At 37.2% G+C, this 27,250-nt stretch overlaps 1 protein-coding gene across 1 annotated transcript in view; it reads right to left on the bottom strand.

The window, feature by feature from the left end:
• Positions 1-3,740: 3,740 nt before the first annotated feature.
• Positions 3,741-27,250, bottom strand: part of LOC123765577 (uncharacterized) — a 119,467-nt gene continuing 95,957 nt past the window's right edge. Inside the window, 14 exon segments of the mRNA XM_069333666.1 lie at positions 3,741-7,079; positions 12,251-12,380; positions 13,154-13,367; positions 14,533-14,639; positions 18,547-18,683; positions 19,537-19,716; positions 20,364-20,491; positions 20,897-21,022; positions 22,112-22,212; positions 22,214-22,228; positions 23,078-23,213; positions 24,816-24,979; positions 26,022-26,193; positions 26,711-26,811. Of these exon segments, the coding sequence (XP_069189767.1) occupies positions 12,267-12,380; positions 13,154-13,367; positions 14,533-14,639; positions 18,547-18,683; positions 19,537-19,716; positions 20,364-20,491; positions 20,897-21,022; positions 22,112-22,212; positions 22,214-22,228; positions 23,078-23,213; positions 24,816-24,979; positions 26,022-26,193; positions 26,711-26,811 (1,695 nt within the window). The 3' untranslated portion in view covers positions 3,741-7,079; positions 12,251-12,266.

Here is a 27,250-nt window from a genome sequence, read left to right as displayed (position 1 = left end):
CACATAGAAAGTTGGAATGGAAAGAACCCGGTTACTGTTAAGTGAGGCCGTAATAGGATAACGATACCTTAAGATAACCATGACCAGATACCGATACCTCAATATAACCAAGACAGGATAACGAAACGAAGACAATGAGTCACAGTAACGTAACTGAAGATACGATATCTGAAAATGACACGATAACGAGATCCCTTAAGATATCCATGGCACGGAAACGACACCTCTGGATAACCATATCAAGATAACGCGATCCAGCTCGGAGAGAGAAGCTGGATAAGGCGAGTGATCCAGTTATCCTGGCCCAAGAAGAGTAAGTAACGAGAGAGAAAGAGAGAGACAACGAGAGAAGTCAACGAGAGAAGTCAACAGTTTTAAAAGTTGTAGAAGTCAATAACTTGAGGAGGGAAAACAATTTGTGCCGGCGTCCGCCTCCCTCTGTGGCTCTGTCCTCGCTCTGCCGTCGTTTGTTTTTAGTCTTTGAGAGAGACATAAAGGAGCAATGGGGACGCAAAAAATGGACAAGTGTGTCTTGTGTGTGTGTGTGTGTGTGTGTGTGTGTGTGTGTGTGTGTGTGTGTGTGTGTGTGTGTGTGGGTGGGTGGGTGGATGTGTCTTCATGTGTTGTCACATGGTGTGTCAAGTGTCATATGGTGTGTCAAGAGTAGATTGTCAACCTGCGTTGTTCGGGTGTAGTTACTCCCGGTGTGTCAATTGTCCTCACCCACCAGGTAACCCCATGTGTGGATTGTGGATGTGTGTTTCAGGTGTGTAAAGTGACTCACAAAACAAATACACCACACATAATATCTGAAATTCTCGACTACCTCCTTCGACCTATAACCCGACAGTTTTTCTTTAAAAAATAAAATATATATGTATGTATAGATATAGAAATGTATTCATATACTTTACATACTCGTCACTGAGGCGCCATTTGTCTTAAATTAGACGCAGCTCCAGCAGAAATAGGCCGCCATTGGCCCCGCCTCTTCGCAGCCTGACGAGAAAAAATATATGACGGTAAATGAAAAAAGTGAAATCTTTTTGTTTACCTGGCGCGTATCTCGCGGGGCGCCATAATGACTCTTCAATTGCTCCACGGGGATGCTGCCGTATGAATTTTAATGTAAAATCTTTGAATAATATTTCTTATTCTCCCCACGAGATATCTCACTTTGGGATCACGTAATTCATTAGTGGAGCAAAATGCGAATGATTCCACCGGGTCTGATTTTTTACTGATAGCTTGGTAACGAATCCTCCCCCCCCCCCACCCCATTCCCTTATCCAGGACGAAATTGACAGTTAAGGACGCTGGATTTTATCATTTCCATGTTGTATTATATTGTTATATCTCTGTATCCGCGTAGCTATATTGAATGAGGAGCAGTTATGAAACTAGTGGATGAAACATTATGGATATTAATAGGCTATTACATGCATGACCATAAGCAACTGATGTTCTTGCTTCTACTGTCTCTGTGTTGGTTCGGGGTCTTGAAATAGGTAGAATGTAATTATGTTAACTGGTTGTTGATCGCTGGTCTTGACTTTTTTATGTTGTCATCAGCGAGGCCCTACACATCAAAAAGTCAAGACCAGCTATCAAAAACCAGTTAACTTAATTACATTAGACCTATTTCAAGACCCCGAACCAACACAGAGACAGTAGAAGCAAGAATATCAGCTGTTTATGGTCATGCATGTAATAGCCTATTAATATCCATAATGTTTCATCCACTGGTTCATCTTAATCACGTTCTGTACCACCTTACCCCAAGCGAATACAAGTCTTTGCAAAAGCATGGTAAATTTGTCTTTAAAAATGTAAGGAGTGCCTTGCGAAACGCATCCCTAAGCTTCAGACCATAATAAATTTTGAAAATGAACTTTGAAGAGTTAATTTTCCAACTTCCCTCGACAGTGAAGAAAAACATAAGAAATATGTTTTCTTATGTTACTTTCCCCAAATTACAAAAATGTACATAATAACTGCGAAATATTAATGAGAATGACGTTGGCAGTGTCAATCGGAACTACTTTCGTTGACATCAAAACCGACCCGTTCATGTTGGGCACGTCCCCAACAGCAATTGCTGGGAAAAATGGATGAAGTTAGCCCCAAAGCGTCTGGCCTCCAACCTCAGGCAGACAGACAGACAGACACGTTTAAATTTATAGACATACTAGAAAGGGTACCTGGCAAGCCCAGGTCTGTCTGTGTCTTCCTCTCTCGTCACCCTTACCCTCTCTCTCTCCGTCCCTCTTTTTTTTCTTCCCTGTCTATCTGGGGAAGAATTTTATCATTTTATTTCGCGCCTGACAGCTGAGTGCACAGCGCTTCGGTTCGTAGTCCTGAGGTTCCCGGTTCGATCCCCGGTGGAGGCAGAGACAAATGGGCAAAAAGTTTCTTTCATCCTCATGCCCCTTTTACCTAGCAGTAAATAGGTACCTTGGAGTTAGACAGCTGCTACGGGCTGCTTCCTGGGGGGTGTGTGTGTAACAAAAAGGAGGCCTGGTCGAGGACCGGGCCGCGGGGACGCTAAGCCCCGAAATCTTCTCAAGATAACCTCAAGATCTCTCTTTCCCTCCTCCCCCGTCCCTCTCTGTCTCGTTGTGTCTCCTTTCACTTCCTCTATCTTTCAGTATTATAATAATCTATATGTAACGGTCTCTTACCTTGGTATTTAGAAGGTGATTTCATAAAACAATGTGATGACACCAGATGGTGGCCAAGTGACCAAAAGTTTCGTTTTATTTGGTCTTGCAAATGACTTTTAAATTTCAGAAATTAAAGGTTCGATGATATGAACTAAGGTTAATTCTGCGAGCTTGATACCATCCATTCTCCTCAGTCCCAGCATGAACATGAAAGAAAATAAAACAAAATAAATATATTATGAAAATACATTGTTATATGTCACAAAATTTGACAATCAGTTGACGTTACTTAAAATTCATTCTGAATGCAACAATTGAACCCGTTATTATTAATTTATTATTAATATAACTAGTCCTCCAAAATTATTGTAAGTAATTATCAAAAGAAGAGGCCAAGCCAGATAAACTAGGCAGCACCGTCTGTGTACTGGGAAAAGTTACAGTAAACATTGCGACAAGGACACAAGAGCTACAAAAACCAACTGTACAGCGCACACACACACACACACACACACACACACACACACACACACACACACACACACACACACACACACGCACACGCACACGCACACGCACACGCACACGCACACACTATAATATAAACAAGTTAAAAGACCCTTACGGAAGAGCAAAATATAAGGGAGACAAATTCTTGCATCAGACCTAGTAGTTGATCTAATGTGTACCTTGGTGTTGTCAGAATAACAACAGCAGCAGCAGCCTAATTATGACCAACTGCCCACCGCCAGACACCCAACAGAAAAGTTGACAAAGGAAGTTTTTCAGCTCTATTTGCCACCTACGTGAGACCTGCTACTAAGTTTGAAGCAACGGCTGGAACGTTGACCTGAAGAAAAAAAATACGCAATAAAATGAGAAACATTGGAGATATATGTAACAAGGCTCGTTGCTGAGCAACGAAGAGACGCTGAAGGAAGTGGACTTCACCACACAGGAGTCAAAATAGAACATGATGTTCAATTATCTATTTTGTCCTATTTTGCCACACTAGAGGCTAAATATAACAAAATAAATAACACTAAAAATTCAGGGAAAATGACAAAAGTTCACAAGAAAGAATAGATATTTATTTATTATTAGATAAAGATACACTAATGAAAAATGAGGAACAGCAGAAGGAGAAAATATAGACCCAAATGAGTCTGAACAGAGATGTCAGACAACTTCTGCAGCGTAAAATTTGTAAACGAGTGGAATGGGTTAGATGGAACAGTACTCGAGGATAACTCAATGCACAGTTTTAAATTTAAATATGACAAGAAGAAAAATGAGACAACAGTCATTGTATTAAACTTCGAATGACTGGAAAATCGAGGTTAAGGAGCATAATCAAGGTAAGTACACACACACACAATTACACTGTATGTTTGTTTCCATGGTTGCGTCTTAATGTCTGTTTGTATGTATGAATGTACTCATCTAGGTGTACTCAACCAGGTGAGCACAACTAGACGAGTAAACACACACACACACAAATAAATAAATCGGGGATGGTGTGTGTGTAAATCTAGAGGTGGTGACCGCACAGTAATGAGCAAACAATCAGTGGTCGGTGATCAGCTGAAGACCTGGCCGGGGCTAAGTAACAACAATCACACCTGACCACGTAACGAAGGTGGAGACGCCGGAGCTGAGTTCATTAGACGTCCCTTGGCAAGGTTGTGTGTGGTGCTGTTAGGGGCACACTACGACAGATGAGAAGGGTAACAAAAAGAACGAGAGAGAGAGAGAGAGAGAGAGAGAGAGAGAGAGAGAGAGAGAGAGAGAGAGAGAGAGAGAGAGAGAGAGAGAGAGAGAGAGAGAGAGAGAGAGAGAGAGAGAGAGAGAGAGAGAGAGAGAGAGAGAGAGAGAGAGAGAGAGAGAGAGAGATATTGATAGATAGATATCAAATAAGGTGACATGTGGATCAGAATACGTTTTTGTGCACTGGTTTTCTTCCATCGTTCCCTTTATTCTTCTAATATGAGACGTATATAGATGAACAGAAAGTGGGAAAACTAATGTCAATATGAGAAAATAAATAAATCTAATTTTTGCATTTCATGTCCTCAAAAACAGTCTCACAATACAAATTACAGCAAGTCTCTCAGTTACATAAACATTATTTCCTCTTCTACTATAAAGTATTAAGGATCTATAAAACTCATCTTTGGCCCTAATTCTTTTATAATTATCAGCCAACAAAAATTACAAATATTATCAACTTGTTACGCATCAAAAAATCACATCTAAAAATGAACATTACAACAATTGGTTGCTATCTTCAAAATAACATGAAATAATATCTACCTAGATATCTGACTGACCTACTACTATACATTACTAAGTTGTTAATGTTAAAAACTTGATAATAATCAAAATGTAACGTAGTATGTAAAAGTAGAGGAAATCTGCGTTCTTAATTTATTATATCTAAATATAGTAAGTAATTTATTCATAGAAGAATAGACTATATTTATCACTAATATCACCTAGTGTTTGACAGTAGATTGTACATGGTCTAAGTTCCTGATGAAATAATCAAACTTGTGAGAATACAGAAGACCCAAATTTATCCAAAGATCCCTAGACAATGAAAATAAAACTTTGAAGACAATACCTTATATCATTCATATACTGCATATGAACAGTATACTCTTCATATAGACAATGTTCAGATGCATTTAATGCCTGGCACTCACGAATTCCTTCAACTTGTGGCTCTTGTTTCTGCGTTGCTGACAATCCTTAATATGAAACGTTTTGGTTTGGTACAAATTTGCAACTTCCGAAATCACAGAATAAATGGTAAATTATTATAGTGTGCTTATTGATATGAAAATTATATGAAACAGGGTCAGGAAAATTGGCAATTACATTTATTTTGCCCACAGACATGAAGTACGAGGATACTGAACACGGCGAGCTACTGAAACACGGTGGTAATGCTCACAATTTTTCATACGATATTATTCTCACATTCTTATGCTTTAATAATTTTGTTCTTAAATGTACTTTTATATTTTATTCATTACATACAAGATATTTACAATTACCAGATTATTGTATTTGATATTGCAAATAAACTGACATTGTTTGGACTGAACTGAAGTGCATAATTCATGCATAATAAAACACTGGCAGATGAATGTTCAATGTTAACATGTTATATTAGGAAGAATAACAGTAAACTGTATAGCAATAGTGTTAATGTTATTTATCTATGTTAACTCTGCATGTTATGAATAAAAAAATTTCTTTGCATTTGTGAGTGTTGTAGTATGTAATCAGAATATTTTAAGATATATATAATAATAAAGAATGTTTTAAGTACTACATCCTGTACACTACAGAAGAATCATGAAAGTAGTTTTAAGGTAAAACTTGCGAGTATCCACATAAACTTAATTTATGTAAAACATTGATAGCTAAAACAATTGAAGGCTACATAGCCACGTAATATTATGCTAGAATGTCTCAGATGTTGACAGAAAATGAAAGTAAATCTTGCTAGAAATATTAGATTAACTGAATATCGTAAAATGAATTCAGAGTTACTGGTAGTGTAGAGGGACCCAAAGTTAACAGAAGACGACAACGTTTCACATACAAAGTCTATTAATCAAGATAAGACCCACAAGGCCAACTGTTTAAGAAAAAACGAAAAAAAGAGGATAAGACAGAGGTTGAGGCTTAACAGATGTATGATTAATTATGTATGTCTGAATTCATAAGGTATCTATAATCAGTTAAGCAAGTGGGAAGCGATACTGACTTTTCCTTGATTCAATTTGACGGTGTGGTAGTGCTCGAGTCTGCAGGTTTTATTGAACACTACACACCTTTTGAACAGAATCATCATCACAAACATAGCATGGCTTCTCCACTTCCTAGACTGAATCTAGGAAAATATAAATTGCAACATGCTATATTATTCAGCGTTTTCTCCCCCCCACTCCAACTTCATTTCAGATTCTTGTCTCTTCACAAGCAGTGAGTCCTGTATGTGTGTGTGAGGTTTGATGAAGCGCTTACAGACAAAACATGAGCTTTAATAAAGTGCATTCTAATATTGGCGTTTTTGTACATATTCGCTAACACTTTATACCTGTTGAAGTAAGTTTCAATTAGTGTGGCAGCGAACAAGAGGACAGCTCAAGTATCACATAAATAGTAGTGCAGAATTTAAATTAAAATAATATAAACCCAAATACTATTAAAAACTAAGGAAATTTCAAATCATTTCCAGAAAGGGAACTTCGTCAGCTTAATTTGTCTTCAACTGCAGGTTTCCAAATTCCAGGAAGCATATTTCAGAGCTTGATAAGGTCAACTGGAAGTGGGATGACACGTCTATGACATGTTCTCTGGTGTTCCTGGTAATACTTCACGCTGTTTTTTCATCTCCCGAATCTGAAGTGTAAAAATCATGGTTCAAATTCTAAATTGATGTTTACCAGACCACACACTAGAAGGTGAAGGGACGACGACGTTTCGGTCCGTCTTGGACCATTCTCAAGTCGATCCTTGTTATAATACTTGCATGAATCGACTTGAGAATGGTCCAGGACGGACCGAAACGTCGTCGTCCCTTCACCTTCTAGTGTGTGGTCTGGTTAACTTACTTTAGCCACGTTATTGTGACTCATCGCCTGCAAATTCTAAATATTGTTGTCAGATATTGAAGAAACATTAAATTGACTTCCTTATGTTTGAATGTTTACCACTAAATAAAAATTTGCTTATTTTAATTTTGAATTTTTCTCTAAAACATATGTTAATCATTTTGAGATAAATTCTCCTATATATTTTACTGACTAAATGTCAAAATGCTTGCTGTTAACATTACATTTATTATCCTCCAAGGCTGAAGGAACAAAATAGTTTTATCAACATATTAACTCGAATTTATTTTGAAAGATATGTTATAGAAGAGTATACTGTACCGGCGAATATACTTATAATACTTGCATATATTTGTACATGCGAATTTATATAAGCATATGTGTAGAGAGATCATTGCTTTTAATCTTGATGCATAATAAAATATTTATATTTTATGTGGATGTGAAGGTTACAGTAAATCCTCCGTAACTAGCATGATATATATATTGTGCAATGCTTAGAAGTTCAATTTAAGAAGGCTAGGCTAATGTTTAAGAATCAGAGTATATTGTAGTTTTAAATTGTTATACAAATAATAATCTAGCAATATAAAAAAATATAAATATTTTACCTATAAAACGCTATCATTATGCACTATATAAGCAGGAACAAAGCTAGCATCAGAGAGGCAAAGAATAATCTTTAAAGCTACAGAAATAATACCAGTAACTGACTAGCAGAAGAATAGAAATTATTGTTTCAATTACGTTGGCTATTAAGACATTTAGAGATAAAGATACAGTATGTACACATTTATGCATGTATCTACATCAGTTTAATCAGAATAAAGGTGCCCATTCATCCAATAGCTCTCTTAAGATTGCGCATCTAAATTCACAGCCTAAATTTAAAAAATCATCATGAAACAATCAGTTAAGAAATGCGTGTAGAAAATATGTTTAGTGTCTTATTATAGTAAGAAAATATATTTATTTTATTTCCATGCATGCCACCGTATATACAGTATTGTGAATAACAGAGACTATATGTGTAGTTTCTGTTCCATCTTGTGCATACTTATTCAATTTACACCAGCTACCTATCATAAACTAACTACCCGTCAGGACCCAGATATCTATCAGGAACCAGGTACAGTATTTATTTGGAACCTATCAGGAACCGGCTACCTTTCAGAAAACAGCTGCCTGTCACAAACCAGCTACCTTTCAGAAAACTGCTTCCTATCAGGAATCAGGTACAGTATTTATTAGGAATCAGCTACCTATCAGGAACCGGCTACCTTTCAGAAAACAGCTGTCTATCAAGGAACCAGCTACCTTTCAGAAAAAAGCTTCCTATCAGGAATCAGGTACAGTATTTATTAGAAATCAGCTACTTATCAGGAACCAGCTACCTATCAGACACCAGCTGCCTATCAGGAACTAGCTACCATCAGCAACTAACTACTTGTCTGGAACAAGATACTGTCCCTATAAAGAAGCAGAATCTAACATCAAACGGTGGGACATAATCCAAACTCATTTTCGCTTTTTAAGTAGAAAGATGTGAAATACATATTTGATTTTCAGTCACAAATTTGAATAAATTGTGAATAACAGAGGAAAGATAACTTTTTTTGATAACTGAATTGGGAATCTAAAATGAATAAGCAAAACTTTTCTATCTAAACTCAAGAGTACAAATAATTGCCAAATGCAATCATACTGTATTAACAGAACTATATAATCGTAGTAAAGTAACAATACTATGTAATCATGATTCCATAAGTAACTGCTAGTGTTTAACTGGAGTAAGTGCAAGGTAATGAAGGGAACTGGGAACAGGGGGGCGGACACCAGGCCCCACATGGGAGAGGAAACACTTCTGTAAAAAGTGTTTCCAGGAGTGTTTCCAGACCAGAGAAAAAGACTTGGGGGGTGTCGATATAACCCCCCAACGTATCACCAGAAACCCACACCAAGCGAATATTATCAGCTGCGTATGGGAGGCTGGCTAGTATATGAACGAACTTTGGGAAGATGAACAAAGTGTCGATTAGGTTTTTGTATACCATTATGTCAGACAAATTCTGGAATATGTGGCACCAGCTTGGCGTCCGCATCTCGCTAAACACAAAACGAAGCTCAAGAAAATTCAGACGTCCTCTATGTTACTAGATTAGTTCCAGAGCTGAGACGAAAGCTAAATAAATTAAACGTCACATCACTGGGAAAATAGAAGAGTCGCAGGAGACATGATCATCACATACAAAATTCTCAGGGAAGCAGGAAGGGCAGACTATTTAACATTTGATAGTACAAGACACTATATTATCAGCCGCAGGGACACAGCAGAAATGAACCACAGAGCCAAAGAACCAAAAATATAATTTTTAACTGCCAGGATGGTGAACAAATGGAATTAATTCACTAAGAATTAAAGTGGTGGAGGCGGACTCCGTACACAGCTTTATATGTAGATATGAGCCCAGTTCCAGAGCTCAGTAGACTCTGGAACCTATACATCAGTCAATTGAGGATTGAGAAGCGGGACCCAAGAGCCGCAGTTCATCCCCCTCCCCCGAAATATAACTAGGTGAGTATAGTACAGTAACAGTACTATACAATAAAGTACAGTAACAGTACTATGCAATCACAGTACAGTAATGGTACTATGAATTCACATTACAGTAACTAATATATACAATCATAGTATAGTAACGGTACTTTACAATCTCAATAGAGTAACAGCACTATACAACCTCAATACAATAACTGCTATACAAACAGAGTACAGTAACAATACTATCCAAACACAATATAGTAATGGTACTATGCAATCACAATACAGTAACAAATATACAATCACAGTTCAGTAACGTTACTATACAATCACAGTACTATACAACCACAATACAATAACTGTACCATACAATCACAGCACAGGGACAGGTGCTGTAACACATCTCCGGTGCGCCCCAATTTGCATTACTGTATCCAAGCATGAAGACCTCATTTTCAGAAGCACATAGCTGCTTTGGAGAAGGTGCAACACCGGGCAACAAAAGTCATTCCAGACCTAAGTCATCTCTCGTATCAGGAACGCAAACCAGGCATGACAGGGCGGATCTGATTGAAACTTTTAAAATACTGAACCCGTTGGTGGATGTTGATCCGGATATTTTCTTCTTCAGATCAGATGTACCACAAACAAGGAGCAACGGGTTCAAGCTCAACAAGCCACAATGTAGTTCTGAGAACAGGAGATGCTTTTCCACCCACAGGGTTATTAACCCATGGAACCGCCTACCCGTCAAAGCCTTAACTGCCAAAACTGTGTTGAGTTTTAAAATATTCCTGGAAAATATAATCAAGGCAAATAGGGGGGGGGGGACCTTCGACAATCCGCCGGCTTCCTGTCCTTGTCGAGGCCACTAGGGTTAGTGGCCCTCGGGTAAATCAGGTAAAACAAAGATACTATGCAATCACAGGACAGTAACTGTACTATGCAATTGCTTTCTGTATCGTACACGAATAGATTTTAACTTTGAAAGTTTGGGATGCAAGCAGGGAAGATTCTGCAATACAAATAATTCAGAATGCTAAATAAAATTTGTTTTAAATACAGTACATGCTTATTTATCAATGTAGAAGATAGCAGAAACAGCCAACTGCAGATGAAAGAAAAAAATATTTATTTACTGAAAGTTTATAGAGGAAATAATAAACTAAAAGCTACATCATGCTTATTTCTAATTTTGGAAGAAAGTTTCACTAGACATGAGGCTATACGTACTAAATCAAAATGCTGTATATTTTCATGTCTAAACATACACAAAAAATAATATATATATAATGTCGTTTCATCCCCCAAGCAAATAATATAGAACAGGTTCTCCCACTGTTGTTGCTATTGCTAAATTATAATGTGAATCGTATCACTGATGATATACACTTTATATTTCCAAACATTACATCTGTAACAGAAGTGCACTTGTGCAGTAAATGGGAACCTCTGGCCAAGCTGTGATAGCTCTCCAGCCAATGCTCCTTACCAAGCAATCTACAGCTACACATATTTAGGGGTAACAGATATACATCGAGGAGGGCAAATTAAATTTAAAAATTAAATACAATTGCAGATCAGTCTTGGCTTGCAAATATTAAGCATTAGTGAAAAATTTAAGTAGATAAAATTGGACCTTCTCCTAACATCTTCTGTTTTGTCACGTTCTTGGACAACCTGGTGAGCCTAAGGACCACTATTTATGACAAACCGTGACTGGTTCATGTGATGACCCTGGTAGCAGACCCTCTAGGCTTGTGTCAATCTTGTGCAACTGTAATACCGATGCAAGTTATCAGTACAAGACACCCTAGCGGAAGACACTCATGACTTGAGTGCAAAATATGGCCTCTCCTCATTTCTTGATTTGCCAACAGAAAATAATATTTCATTCAATGCTCTATATATTTTCTCTTTCAGGAAAAAACTGGCCACAAAAATCCTTCCAGTTTATAGTTTCCAGATTTCGACCAAAAGAGTGATGTAACCAAAGACAAATATAAAATGAAGTATAGCTGAACGAGTCATCCGATCACCCGAGGTCTTTCTTCAATTGTGGAACATATAATTAACACTACAAAATTCATAAAGTATATAAATATACGGAGCTACTTAAGTAAAAATGATATCAAAAGAATCAGAGTTTCAAAGATCAGTAAATAGCAGAAGAGAAAAGCAATAGGTATCCTGCTTTTATGCAGCAAATTTATACCTTGGCATAACAAAATCGATCTACATCAGCCAGGCAGCTTCAGTCAAAATAGCATATAAGACTGATTTTACTAGATGCCTCAGGCAGAAGTTGAGTTATCAAAAGTCTTAGGAAATAGTCTTTACTGCTACAGCTACCAGATCTGGCACTAAAGTCTTGTAAGCACTCTACCATATGATCGTGCAGGACTATCTTGACTAACCTCTAGTCTACAGACATCAAAACCTTTTTACATTTTTACTCCCGTCGGGACATTTTGGCAATTCTCGTAATATATAATCTGGTTTTCCTGGAAGAGCATGTCCCAGTCTTATGCCGCGCATATCATGATCCTGGAATGTTAGTGGGGGAAACAAACAAGTCACAAGAATTTGAGCCAAAGAAATCGATATTAAGTTTGAAAGAAGAGGGGAATTTATTTCCCTATTTGCAGCTACCAATGGGGAATATGGAGACAAAAAGTGTACAGTACTGAAAATAAATTAAGATGTTGGTTCAATGATGATGTATCACAAAAAATGGTAACCTACTCAGGTTTCTGAAAAAAAAAGAGTTACATCTTTGTGTTGCATGGTTTAGGAAGGTAACATTCTGTCTAATACCAACAGTTTATGTCGAAAGGAGATTTAAGTTTATTATATAGTACCTAATAACATCACTACAATTTACAAGTGATTTTACAAATGATCCATAATTTTTTATCGAATACATTAGATTGCTTAATTATTTTATTTGTTAATGAATGAATTTGGGTGAATATAAAAAAGGGGCTGCCTTTGAATTGGCCAAAAGGCCTTCTGCATTTTCCTTTATTCATATATTCTTATATGTTTACTTAATATTTATTGATCTTATCATATAATAAATTTACAATCAACTACTTCGACTAATAACATTTATAACGACATCTAAGTCATAATAACAATTATTATATTCGAATTTCTTTTATTAAAAAGTAGTTAAAGACGAAAAGACGAGTCCAAAAACAAATACATTTGTTCTCATATCATAGCTAGTTATTGTCTAGGACACATTCCTCATATTCCTTCGTGACTATGATAAGAAAAATAACAGTCACAGTTTTAATTGTGACAAACCGACTTACTATATGCTCTGGTATGGGTCCTGAGCGTTCCAGCTGCTCCTTAGTGGGAACCCGGTATCTGAAAGGCTCAGGAACGTCTTGGCCGGTTCCAGAGTCATAACTGCCTTTTCCAGACGAACTCCCGCCAGATCCCGCTCGGGAGCTGTTGGCGGTTGAGCGGCGCTCGATGTAAATTCCTTCGTCTGAGTATGCTCCCCCAGCTGACAGACTGCGGCTGTGGAAGACGCAGATCATAAGCTCACTTGAGTGTTTGTGGTGGAGGAAAGCATTATCACCCATAGCATGGAAGGTGATGAGATAAAAATGAATTACTCGTTATCCTTTCAGCGATTTACTATACCCGTGGGAGAGGCTATGTGTATCTGTGGAATTAAATGTTGAAGTTTAAAATGTGAGTTACTATCTTGAGGTTATCTTGAGATGATTTCGGGACTTTAGTGTCCCTTCAGTCCGGTCCTCGACCAGGCCTCCACCCCCAGGAAGCAGCCCGTGACAGCTGACTAACACCCAGGTACCTATTTTACTGCTAGGTAACAGGAGCATAGGGTGAAAGAAACTCTGCCCATTGTTTCTCGCAGGCACCCGGGATCGAACCCGGGACCACAGGATCACAAGTCCAGCGTACTGTCCACTCCGCCGACCGGCTCCCGACTATGCAATAGTATTATCGTTTTTGTCTTAGATATTTAGAGCATGCGAAGAACTGAATTATTCTCAAGTTGTCATACTTAAATATTTCGTTTTCTTTCATATAAGATGACCAGGTACAGGTGTTGGCAGCAGTTCCTGACCCGTTGGCCAGAAGGCAGAGACACTTAACTCTACACGCCCAGCGGGATACCGTGTATGTATTTGTGTTTGAACATTGTATTCCACTTCCTGTACTAAGCTGTAGCTGGAACAACTAATTACTCAATATAATATAGTAAATTACCGAAGCGGATGATGACATGGTATTATGGTTCTGTTTCTCAAGTATATCTAGTAAGTGCAGGTATGCACAGGAACGCATGAGTATTAACTGATGTGGTAGGAAAGGGGCAGGGGAAGGGAGGATAGTTGTGGTGGTGAGCGATGGTGGTGGTAGGTGTGGCGATAGTAGTGGTGGAGTTGTGGTGACAGAGGAAGGTGGTGGTGGTGTTAGTGATGGTGAGCATGAGGGTAGTGGTGTTATTATTGAGGTCGGTGGTAGGGGAAACTGTGGGGGAAAGGGGTTTTGATGGGGGGTGAAAGTAGGGTGTGGATTGTGATAGTAGGGTGTTGATGTAGGAGAGGATGCTGATAGTGTGGTGTGGATGTGGGGATGGATGGTGATAGTGGGGTGTGGATGTGGGGGGGCGGTGATAGTAATGGTGAGGGTGGGTGGCGTGTTGACTTACTTGCTGGTATTTGCAGCATTACGGTATTTGGCCAGGGACGCCACAGTGCCGTCTAGTGACTGCTCAAAGTGTATAGAGCTATATGTTGGATGCTTGGAATCAGCCATCTGTAAGTACACAACCAAACAGCCAGAATAATGGCTACATCAAGGACTTTACCAACATTGGAAAGAAACATCTTATTTATGGTTTCTGGCACACATATGAACATCATTAATTGTTTCCCATTCTTAGTGGAAGGAGTATATTAACTGACAACATTAAAGTTTTCGTTAAATAAAAGCACTGTTCAATGGTTCAAGACAGTGAACCATTGCACAACCCGTGTTTAAATAGCATTTTGTATATAACACTGTTTTCATCTTGTGACCAAACAGTTACATTATAAACACTATTTTTATATAAGAAGCATTAATTACATGATCATCAGTTCACTCCAGCAGAGAACCAAGAGCTTGGCTTTCTTCTCACTCCACACCCACACACACTCACACCCTGCCTCCAGTCTTTCTATCTCTCTCTCTCTCAAACGCACACACACCCACTCTCAAACACACACACCAATTCTCACACACCCACACAAACACATGCACACAATATACATATATAACTTAGTATATTTTGGTAGTGCTCTTTCTTACAGACATGTAATAGAATACGACTTTGAGTGAGATCAATGATTCTAGCACGAATCTTCTCAATCTTTCTTATGTTCATCACTTGAGAAAGAACTTGAAAAATGAATTCTCCAAAGTTCATTTTGCAGTTTTATATGGACAGACATTCGTTGATCCTGTCAACATTTTCAAAGGCAGAGATGAATGCAGTGGATACAAAATTAGCTGAAGCAACCACATATATATGACCAAGAAGGATGAGGTGAAGTTAGGTAACGTTGGGCCAATAGGCCTTGTGCAATTTTGTTATATACAATACAATACAATACAATTCTATTGTATTGTTGTTAATTCTATTAATTGAATTCTATTAGTTATTGTTAATTCTATTGTTGGCAGTGGTAGGGGCAGTGTGTGCTGAATTGTCTGTTTCGCGTTTGAGGATGGTTGAATGTACATGAGTGTAAGCTGGTTGTCATAAGTGCATTGATATTAGTTTATATGAAGTGCTTCGCCAAAATCTAAGATTCTATTGCTGTTGTATATGTAGATTATTTGTGTTGCTGTTGCTTAGGATAACTCTGGTGATGATCTGATATGTGTAGAAATTATATGCTCTTTGATGAAGCCTTGTTGTTTATAAATTGTCAGGAGCCTTGAATGGGATGTTGTTGTCTTGCCTATATACTGAAGTCGTTGTGTCTGACCTCAATCCCCAAGTGGGAATGTGAAGGCATAGACGACAATCGTCTCTTTCAAAGTGTTTCATTTAGTGGTGAGGGATTTCTTCATGAGGAAGTTGGCGGTCTTCTTGTTCCTGAAGTAGATTGTTAATCCCACACGAACTCTTCCCCCTCCCCCACACACTAATTCTTACTCACACCCACACCAATTCTAACCAACACCCACACCATCTCGCCCCCACACACACTTACACCAACTCGCATGCATACACCTACATCAATTTAACCTACACCATGTGCTTATTCATTTAATATACCACATGTTTACATACCACGCCGATCTCTAAGACCATAACTAGTGCTATAACACAAGTTAACAATACCAATAACGAACCAACACAACACCACACATGATCACAATCATGTAGTGTCACACTATCCCTCATGGCACTGCACACCGCACAATATCACAACAGCATCCTTTAAAACTAAAGCATTAAACACTGCAGGGAAAACTATGCACTATAGCATACTAGACTATTTAAGACTACGTTACCTCACACTTCCTAACCAACACCACACACACACACACACACACACACACACACACACACTAACTAGTAGGCATCCATCAGTACTAAAAGCCCAGCTTTCATGTGTACTAGAAGCTCAATATTCCTCTAGTACTCACTACACCACAACATTAGAGCAACACACACACTACAACACAACATAAGAGCAACACACACACTACACCACAACATTAGAACAACACACACACTACACCACAACATAACAGCAACACACACACTACACCACAACACCTGCACCATCCCGCACCACCCTCTAGAGCAGAGAGCCTCCAACAACAATTCACATTACCAAATGTTTTACAACTTCTTCTAAAAAAACGTACTTTACCCAAGTTTTAATTGATACTAATTGACATGTGGTATTCAGCAGAATCGAATCTCTTTATCTTCCAGTTGAGCAATTATTGTGTTCTCTCTGATGTTAGTGGTTGAATAAGTGCATTAAAATATCTACAAGCAAATACGTAAATTCTTCACTTACTATTATTTACTATATTAATTAAACCAGTTGAATGACAAGGGAATATTAGCTTTTTTCTTTTACAGACACGCACATGAGTCATTTGTAATGTTTTGAATATCAGAGAATTGTTTGTTCTGGCAGTTTTCATGCAGTTAAAAGCACTGGAGTCAATAATTACTTACTTCCGGTGATATGAAATGGAGGCATTGTAATCTTTCATTTACGTAAGTTAGATTAATATCATTGGCTTCATTGTAATGCGTGTTACATATCTCTAACACGAACAATAAGTGTAGCATTGATGAGACCTACCGCTCTTACTGTTGGTGCATACTCACCCTCAAGTACTAAGCTCTATCAACTTACTCAACTCGAACTCTACTGCTAGTTACAATCATGTCTACCTACCTGTTGTATTGACCTTGATTGCTTACTCAGTGTTAAATCATGTCAGCTTAGTTAAAATGTTGAATACCATTAGCTTACATTATTTAACTGACAGAATACATATAGTGTTCAGTCAAGACAATTTACTTGTGCCGTTGAACATGTTGGTTTACTTATGCTCTTGAACAGGTTAGTTTTCTCCTCTACTACACTTTGCTCCTCACCTCTCTCTAGCCTATTTATTGCCTGCATCTACTTCCTCTTCACAATCGACTTGAGAATGGTCCAGGACGGACAGAAACGTCGTCGTCCTTTCACCTTCTAGTGTGTGGTCTGGTCAACTTAGTTTTCTTGTGTTGTTGATATTGTCAGGTTGCAAATGATGTCATACTCTGTTAGTTTATCTTACTCAACTCCTGTCAGGTTGCCTATGCAATAGGCAACTCTCTTCTGTAAACTCCTGTAAACTCTCTTCCATAGATGCGTTATCTAGGTTTACTTCTGGCGGCTGTACTTAATAATTTACCTTTGCTAGTTGCAAAATGTTACATTAGCTGTAATGCTATAACCTGTTGGCTTCAATATTACAGGTACACTATCAGTGGACTGCAATGTCTAAGCCTATCTGAAACAGGTAACACGATCGGCTGATCAAAATATTTGAATCTAGTATTTAAGTTACAGGTCTAAACAGACTCACAAACAAGTTTAGACCTTCTCACACACCCACTTACACACACACACAAATTCTCTTTCATCAGCACGATCAACAATCTTTTACACACAAATATACACCCAATCTCACACATTTCCATGCTCTCACACACCTTTAGTGCACCTCCATGCTCTCACACACCTTTAGTGCACCTCCATGCTCTCACACACCTTTAGTGCACCTCCATGCTCTCACACACCTTTAGTGCACCTCCATGCTCTCACACACCTTTAGTGCACCTCCATGCACTCACACACCTTTAGTGCACCTCCATGCACTCACACACCTTTAGTGCACCTCCATGCACTCACACACCTTTAGTGCACCTCCATGCACTCACACACCTTTAGTGCACCTCCATGCTCTCACACTTACACTCACTCAGTGTATTCATGTGTAGTAAATTACTTTAGTTACCTTGTGAGTAGGATCTTTGCCCGCCAATCTAGTGTACTAAAGCTGACATGGTAAAAAGATAGTGTTAGGCAGCCTGCAAGGGTATATGGGCAATATCCTATATAAAGTAACCTTGAGAAGATAAGCCAGGTCGTCTTACCTGTAACGGCTCAACCTTGTCCATTCTTTTCTTGTTCTTGAGGTAGATAGCAATACAGATAAAGACTATCACTATCATCACTATACCACCCACTATGGCACCGATGATAATTGGCAGCTTCGTTGGATCCTTCTGCGCTGTAAATGTAATGTTGTAATATTTAATACAACATTATTTAAAAGAGGAATATTGAGCTTCTAGTACACATGAAAGCTGGGCTTTTAGTACGCATGAAAGCTCAAAACAAAGAAATTGTCAAATCTTAGCAAGTTATTAATATATATATATATATATATATATATATATATATATATATATATATATATATATATATATATGTCGTACTTAGTAGCCAGAATGCACTTCTCGGTCTACTATGCAAGGCCCGATTTGCCTAATAAGCTTGGTGATTTTCTTTATTTTCAATAAATTGTTTCCTATTGGTTTATTTTATATATTATTATTATATTATATTAGGAACTTGAATTATTGATTTAGTTTCGTTAGTTTAGGTTAGGTTAAGAAAGGTTAGGTTAGGTTAGGTAGGGATGGTTAGGTTCTGTCATATATCTACATTAGTTTTAACTCAAATTTAAAAAAAAATGGTTCATACATAATGATATGAATAGCTTTATCATTTCATACGAAAAAATTTAGAAAAATATTGAAACTCTGGCAAACTTGGCTTATTAGGCAAAACGGGTCTTGCATAGTATGCCGAGAAGTGCGTTCTGGCTACTAGGTACGACATCAAATTGTATGCTAATATAAAAATATTAAGAATAGGAACACAAATTATTTTCATACTATTAGTATATGTTAAATTAAAGATATCATAATTCATAATACATGATGTTTTCCAAATAAATTAAAGCTATCATAAAGCAAAAAATGATTAAGAATAAGGTGATGATTATGACATTACAATTTTTTTAAATCAATTAAGACAATAATTATTTACTACAATAATCCAATCGCTTGTATAAGTACCTTGCACTAATGGGCCATTGATACTCTGTGGGGGAATATTCAACTGTTTGTTAGTTGGTCCCAAGATGACTAGTCCTCCGGAGTTGATGAGCTCATAGAGTTCATCCACCACTTTCTGCGGGGTCTTGTCGGAGGTCCGGGTGAGGTCAGGCAACACATCGAACCCCACAATGATGCTCCCTGCCGAAGATCATCACAGTCACCACCAGCTACACTCTGGAGTATTCTACAAGGTAAACATTGACTCACAAGAAATATACACTCTAAAAGGTGTGTCCTGGTTCTCGGTGTATGTACAATGAGCATAAAGTTTAGTCCTCGACAATATTTAGGCCTAAATTATTCTTGCTGGTGTGTCAGTAAGCTAGTATTAAACCTTTATAACCCTCCCGCGGTTGATAGGCAGCGCCAAGCCATTACAACTATTTAGCACTGGGAAGGGGTCAGGATAAGGATTTGGGATGAGACGGGGGCAAGGATTGGTGCCCCACCACTTGGACGGTCGGGGATTGAACGCCGACCAGCATGAAGCAAGACCGTCACTTCTACCGTCCAGCCCAAGTGGTTGGGTCTGACGAGAAGAAGCTCTATGCTTAGGTTTAGGAAGTGATGGGAGGCTGACGAGCATGATTTGCTAGTATGGTTTATAAGTGATGGTTCTCCATGATGCAGTGTAGTCAGTACACATGTGGAGAAGATAAGGGTGTATTTTTTAAATATCCTTAACCATTTTTTTCTATATTACTCATATTTAAGTGAATACTTTTAGACGAGACTAATTCTGCTGAAAGAGAAGATAAAATATATTTTAAACAACTATTACTCACCGTTCCTAATTGTCATGTTGTGGATTCTTGTCTCAGAGATGTTAAGCTGTGATGCTATTTGACTTGCTACTAATTGTTTAAATTCATCTTCTTTCTCTCCAACCACTTCATGGAAGTTTTCATCAATGCTGGAAAGGCATTGATCATAAGAAGTAATATAAATTATGCTCTTAATGGATTAAGATTTAGCATAAAACAGACAACTGAGAGACAACTGAAAAGTTAAAATAACAGTATTACAGGTTATATTCACAACAAAGGAAACAACAGAATAGGCCTCTTGGCCCATACGAAGTGACTCTTATATAATATATATATCAACCCAGACACATTCATATGTATATCTAACCTACACTTGAATTATCCAGGGATCCCATGTCCAATATTTTACCCGGTAACTTGTTCCATAAGTCAACCCACTCTCTTCCCACACCAGTATTTATCCAGGTCCTTCCTAAATCTAAACTTATCCAATCCATTTGTGTCTAGATAATAATGCTAGTCGAGTGAACACCGGCCATATATTTACTCACACAATCTGGGCATATTGGACACTTTCTGGGATGAAGGGAGGCGCCTCAGTGGGGAGAATTGTGGTGGTCTCTAACATGGTAGAAGTCATGGTTGTTGCAGACGCCGACACTTCACTTACAAACCCTCTGTGAGATTGGGGGTGAAAAATTTTTGTCAATAAAAAAAAGACAAGAAAATGAAGAATTAGTTTGTATTTAAAATATATAATTACTAATTATATTTATTAAAATTAAAATAATTCTTAATTTTCTTCTTTGTTTTTTTTTTAATATATGATTTGCAATGAAGTGAGTTATGTTATAGCAGCAAATGAGGTATAGAAGAAGAAAACTGTGTACATTAGGATGTGAGTATTCATGACAAAAATTGTGTACATCAGGATGTGAGTATACAAGAAGAAAACTGTGTACATCAAGAACGTGTGTACAACAGTTAGGGTATACACAACCGAATAAGTGTACAACCTAGCCTCCTGTTTAAATAGTAGTTTTTGTAACTATAAGCACCATAGTGCAAACATTGACGTACTAAATTAGATAGTAGAATTTGGTACTATTTGCTTCAGTCCGAAAAAATGAAGCTAAAAAACAAACTTAAATATTGCTAGGCCTAGTATAGCACACATATGTACTCTATTAGGCCTCATATCGTGTATTAGGCTTAGGAAGGTTAGGTTAAGTTAGTTTAGTTTGTCTTTGCAACATAGAAAATCTTTTCCGGTTTGTCCAAATTCAATAATACCGATTTCTACTTTCTAATTGCATTGTACGTCGGTATATGTAACTATGGTCCTCATCGGTACTATAAGTACTACCAAAACAGGAGGCTGGGCGTGTAAGACATGAAACAAAAACGTGTTAGAGCATGTATTACAAAGCGTGTATTATACAAGCGTTTAAGAGTGTGTATTATCTCTTACAAAGCGTGTAAGACAGGAAATGTGCTACAAGGGGAAAATAGTGTAATCAGGAAAAACGTGTATGAAAAGGATGACTGTACAAGAGGAAAGTTGTGAAAAACAGAAAAAAGACTGTACAAGAGGAAAACTGTTTACAACAGCCTCCATACAAGTGAGAGAATATAGACGGAAAGACACACAAAAAGATTAGAAAAGCTCAAGTTAGTGGACAAGAAGAAACAGAGAACGGGAACACATTGCACATTTTCTGCTTAAATATAAATACTACTGTTGGTAAATGAGGAAGGACACTTACGCCACATACACCGGACTCTTACAGAGGCACCGGAGCCTCTTGACACTGCCTCTAGTAACAACTTTGCCAGTGAGACAAAGCGTCCCATTCCACTCATCCCCAGTCCCAGCCAAAGCACTGTGGGAAAGAACAATTATCAACTCGTAATTTAAAGTGGAATCCAAGTATAGCACCAGGTGCAATGAGAATTCTCCTTAATAATAGACAATACGAAAACTTCAAGATACTGTGATAATGATTCTTACATTATCTACATGTAAGAATACTAAAAAAAAAACAAAAATAAACATTTCATTGCTCTCTGTAAAGAACTTTTCTCAAATGTGTAAGCTTAAAAACATGAGAATTAAGGAAACTGCAGAAGGCCTATCAGAGCCTCGACATAGATAGTCATGTTATGATCCACCATATGAGGGTTAGAAATTTATATGACTAGGACGTGGGTCACCTGTCACCTACGTGCCAAAGTGACACCCCCAGGGGAAGGTCTAAAATTCCAGTGGGGCAACACATAGGTGCCTGTGGCATCCATCCTTTTAAAAGGGTGTTAGTGGCTCAGTAGAAAGAGAAGTTGGCTACTGGCTATGTGGTAGGTGGTTCGAGGCTCTGACTGTTCTGGTAAATGAAATGTAATTATTTCAGTGAGAGATTATTAAAACGAGATTATTAAATTATTAACAATTATCACATATTATAATATGAGAGAGAGAGAGAGAGAGAGAGAGAGAGAGAGAGAGAGAGAGAGAGAGAGAGAGAGAGAGAGAGAGAGAGAGAGAGAGAGAGAGAGAGAGAGAGTGAGCGAGAGAGTGAGCGAGAGAGAGAAGAGAGAGAGAAGAGAGAGAGAGAGAGAGAGAGAGAGAGAGAGAGAGAGAGAGAATTTCAGATACATTTGCAACTAAAAATTAATCGCCTTCATCAATGATAAAAGTGACCTTACTGAAAATATGACGTCAAAAATAATCTCACCTTTAATTGGTAGCCGGCTGGAATTATTGTGTCATTTAGTACAACCAAATGATAGGCGATCTTGTCCTTGGTCATGTTGACTTGAATCTCTACACCTGTTGCAGGGTTGATTAGGATAGTCTTTGCAACAGGCGTTCTGCAAGAAAACATATATAACTTGGTAACATCTATCAGGCAGTTCTGGCTTACAGTATAGGGTCAACGGACTCCTGCTTAACTTGAGCTAAATTTGTTTTCATATTCAACTTGTGTTGCAAAGGGTGTACGTTTACATAATAACTAAATGACTAAGTGTACACCGTTAATATTTAAATTGTCTTCTGCATAATTCTAACTCATCTTAAAAAATTTGTATCTTTGATACTCTAAAGAAGCGCTATACAATCATGACTCAAACTCTGCCACTACAAACGTGACTGTTTACACCATCACTTGACAGCCATGTGCACTTAATTAACACTGATGTAACACCCGAACTATATTTTAACAATTTTGGAGCTGTGGGACGTACTAGTAACTACCTGCAACTGGATCTGCAGCAATTGACCAGCTGTATTTCGGATTAGTCTTAGGTTGCAACCCGTTTTCGCACTTGCTTATAGTCAATATTGGCTTATTTAATAAGTGCATATGTGACATACTAATTGATTGTGAATATTTTAGTTTACCTTGAAAAGCTTCATAGAAAACACCAGCCTCACCTAACCTTCTTAGTATGTTAAGATAAGCATCTTATTGCTTCTTAATTACAATTATTACTTAACCTATACCGTTGATAGGTTAAGTACTAATTGTAAATAAGAAGCAATAAGATGCTTATCTTAACATACTAAGAAGGTTAGGTGAGGTCGGTGTTTTATATGAAGCTTTTCAAGGTAAACTAAAATATTCACAATCAATTAGTATGTCACATATGCACTTATTAAATAAGCCAATATTGGCTGTAAGCAAGTGCGAGAACGGGTTGCGGTTTAAGGCCTATCAACCACGGGAGTGTTTTTAAAACTACCGCAATAGCTTCCTGACTAGCCATCAAAGTACAGTATACTTTGTATATACTCCGAGTAGCGGGGTGCACACTTTGGTGTATACATAAATATCCCTTGTTTTCAAAGGTAGATACAATTGGGGGGGATCTTCGACAAGAGACCGGCTTCCTGTCCCCACCGAGGCCACTGGATATATAGATGGTGGCCCTAAGGTAAATCACTATTTATAAAGATTTGCAAAATATAGAATAAAATTTTGTGAACTTTAATATCTATTCTTGATTTCTAAGTATGTTGTAACATTCAATACAAGCCGACGTACACCATTTTCACATCACTTTCTTTATAAGATCCGTATGTGATGGAATCTGCAAATGACAAATTGCAAAGATATTTATTCTCATAACACAATATGTTGATGATAAGTAAGTAGTTATTCCTTCCTATGCTCTATTCTCTTTGTTGAATTAGTTAAGATTATTATAGAAAATGTTGCAGTAGTTACGAAGATGGACGTGCAAAAATTAAATTGTCAGGTAATAAATGGTGATTGAATATATAAAATATTTACCAATTATTAGTTTATAAAAATATTATTTTTTGTTTTTAATTTCTTTATAATCTAATGTGGAGATGAATTCTTTGTGCATTTCAAGAGAAGCGTTGTACAACGAGCCGTAGAGTTTAAAATATCAACAGGATAATAATTAAATCAGATATGTACACGAGGAAGGACGACCAGAACTCACGTAAGGTTGCCTGGCTCCTCGGCACCAGTGATGGGTGACAAGTAGTCACTCTTGAGCAACATGGTGGCCAGGCAGGCACCATAACATGGTATAGCATTTCCCTCGTCACCTTTTTTGCCACAAGACCACTCCTTGTACTCCAGCAGAATGTCACCCCAGATGACCTGAGGGAGACGAGGCGAGATCACAAACAAAAATCTTCAACAGTACACTTAAGAAAAATAAGATGGCCCTGAAAACCACATCACACAACAGTAAAGAGAGCAGAAACAAATACTGTAAGAACTTATATGATGTTAGTAAAACTTCAGATAGAATTTAGCAAACAGAAATATGGTCAAATAGCAAATCATAAAATTTGTGATAATCTTCTGATATATTGGTAAGAAGAGTAAAAATGATCCTGATTAGCATGAAGATACTTTTGATGGGATAAGAACATGAGATCCTAATTGTTTTTTCATTCAAGGCGAACCTAAGATGCAATCTAGGATCAATTACAGAGGTAAATTTTAGCAAACTGGTAACAAATTTAAAATGAATGACTATTTCTTTAAACTGACTCGAATATTAACTTCCATACTAACATTCTAAACCCTAGATTTTCATACCTTGGAAAATATCAGTGAAATATTTTTATTCTAATGAAACAGAAAAAAATATAAAACTTGAAAAAGATTCAACTGAGCTATTTACTGTGTGTAAACCAACCTCAGTACTCAAGAATTTGATCAAATTAAACTTGGACACTATTTTTAGTTCAAGTCGAAACTCTCCAGGAAAGTTTGGAAAAGTGTATCCTACTTATATGGGTGAAGACGTAAGATAAAGACGTCTGCCCGAAACGCTGCGCGTACTAGTGGCTTTACAAGATTGTAATTACTATTCTATGTATCCTCACAATCCCAATGTACCTTTTTGTATATATATATATATATATATATATATATATATATATATATATATATATATATATATATATATATATATATATATATATATATATATATATATATATATATATAATAATAAATAAATAAATAAATAAAATAAACAAAAAGAAGCCTGGCTCTTTTCATGGAGGATTAAGATTGTCAGACGAGTTTCTATAAATAAAGTACTTGCAAAAACTTCATAAACAAAGAATTTTAATAATTATTTATTAATAAAGAATGTTAAGCCTCCTTAACAAATACGTTAACTTACAAAGCTGTCATCATCAACGAAGTCGTCTTTTCTGCCTTTACTATTAGCAATGGTGAACATGGTGTCTGACTGGTCCTGACTGAACCTCACCACTGTCATTGCTACGAAGGTTCCTAGAACACTACTTGGCTCATCTTGTGAGCTCATTCCAAGACAGAGACCAGATGAATACCTGAAAATAAAATGACTCAGTATTAAGCTTTTGCTATTTAGTTTCTTTAAAATATTTTACATATTAAATAGTTATGTATTATTTAATGAGTTTTAAATTACAGGGCTTTTAACACAAGCTATATTTTCTTTTGTACAACTATGTTGTAATTCTAAAAATACTTTCCAAATATTTATGGAAAATAGTTGATTTACATTAGCATAAACACAAGCAATCTCTCACTAAGAAAAATAAAGAGACAATTAAAGAAAGTGAGGAGGAAAAATACAGGTAAGAGTGGATATATACACTGAGAGGTATAACTCACTTCTCAGTGCATATACATTGAGTTTACTTTGGTTTGAAATATGTTAAAGGACTAAAGTATCTTGCTGGTTGGTCAGCAAACTATTGAGGTTGTCTTAATAACCCTTTAGAGGCTGATAGTCGTTAAACTCAACACCAAACCAAGACTCAGGTGATATTACTCAAGAACAAATAAGAATGAACAATGACAATACTCAGAGCTACTACTCACTTGGGTAGATTACCGAGCAGCTCTGCCATGTCTGCCGTCGTGTCTCTACTAGCTGCTGCTGCTACAATACCTTGCTCAAATGTCTCCAGCACTGTAACCACCTGCAACAGAGCTAAATTAGTTGATATCAAGCTATTGACAATACAGTTGAAATTTTGTAGATATACAGTATATTGATCATCCTATGTGAACAATGGAAAGTTACAATGCCGAACAGGAAATTAATTTTGTCTGCGAGTAGTAAACCTATGTAAAAATTCTAAAGGAACATTTAACTGCCCTGTCTTCATATATGACATTCTCATTCACGTATTTTACCCACCGTGCTAAATACTACACTATAATTTCCAAATCATATTTGTTGCTATTTTTTCCGATACTTCTTCACCCATTATAACTCTGGGTACTCTTGCATTTTATTTTTCATTTTATAAAAAAATAAAAATCTGTCATTTCCCTGTCGTATCTCTCCAAAGCCATCATGGTAATGTCATCAGCATTAACTAATACATACCACGTCTAAAGTGTAGTGGTTCAGCA

The sequence above is a fragment of the Procambarus clarkii genome, chromosome 30 (genome assembly GCF_040958095.1).
Source record: "Procambarus clarkii isolate CNS0578487 chromosome 30, FALCON_Pclarkii_2.0, whole genome shotgun sequence".
Taxonomy (NCBI): Eukaryota; Metazoa; Arthropoda; class Malacostraca; order Decapoda; family Cambaridae; genus Procambarus; species Procambarus clarkii.
The sequence above is the reverse complement of the archived record's forward strand: the minus strand, read 5'-3'. Positions and strand labels throughout refer to the sequence as shown.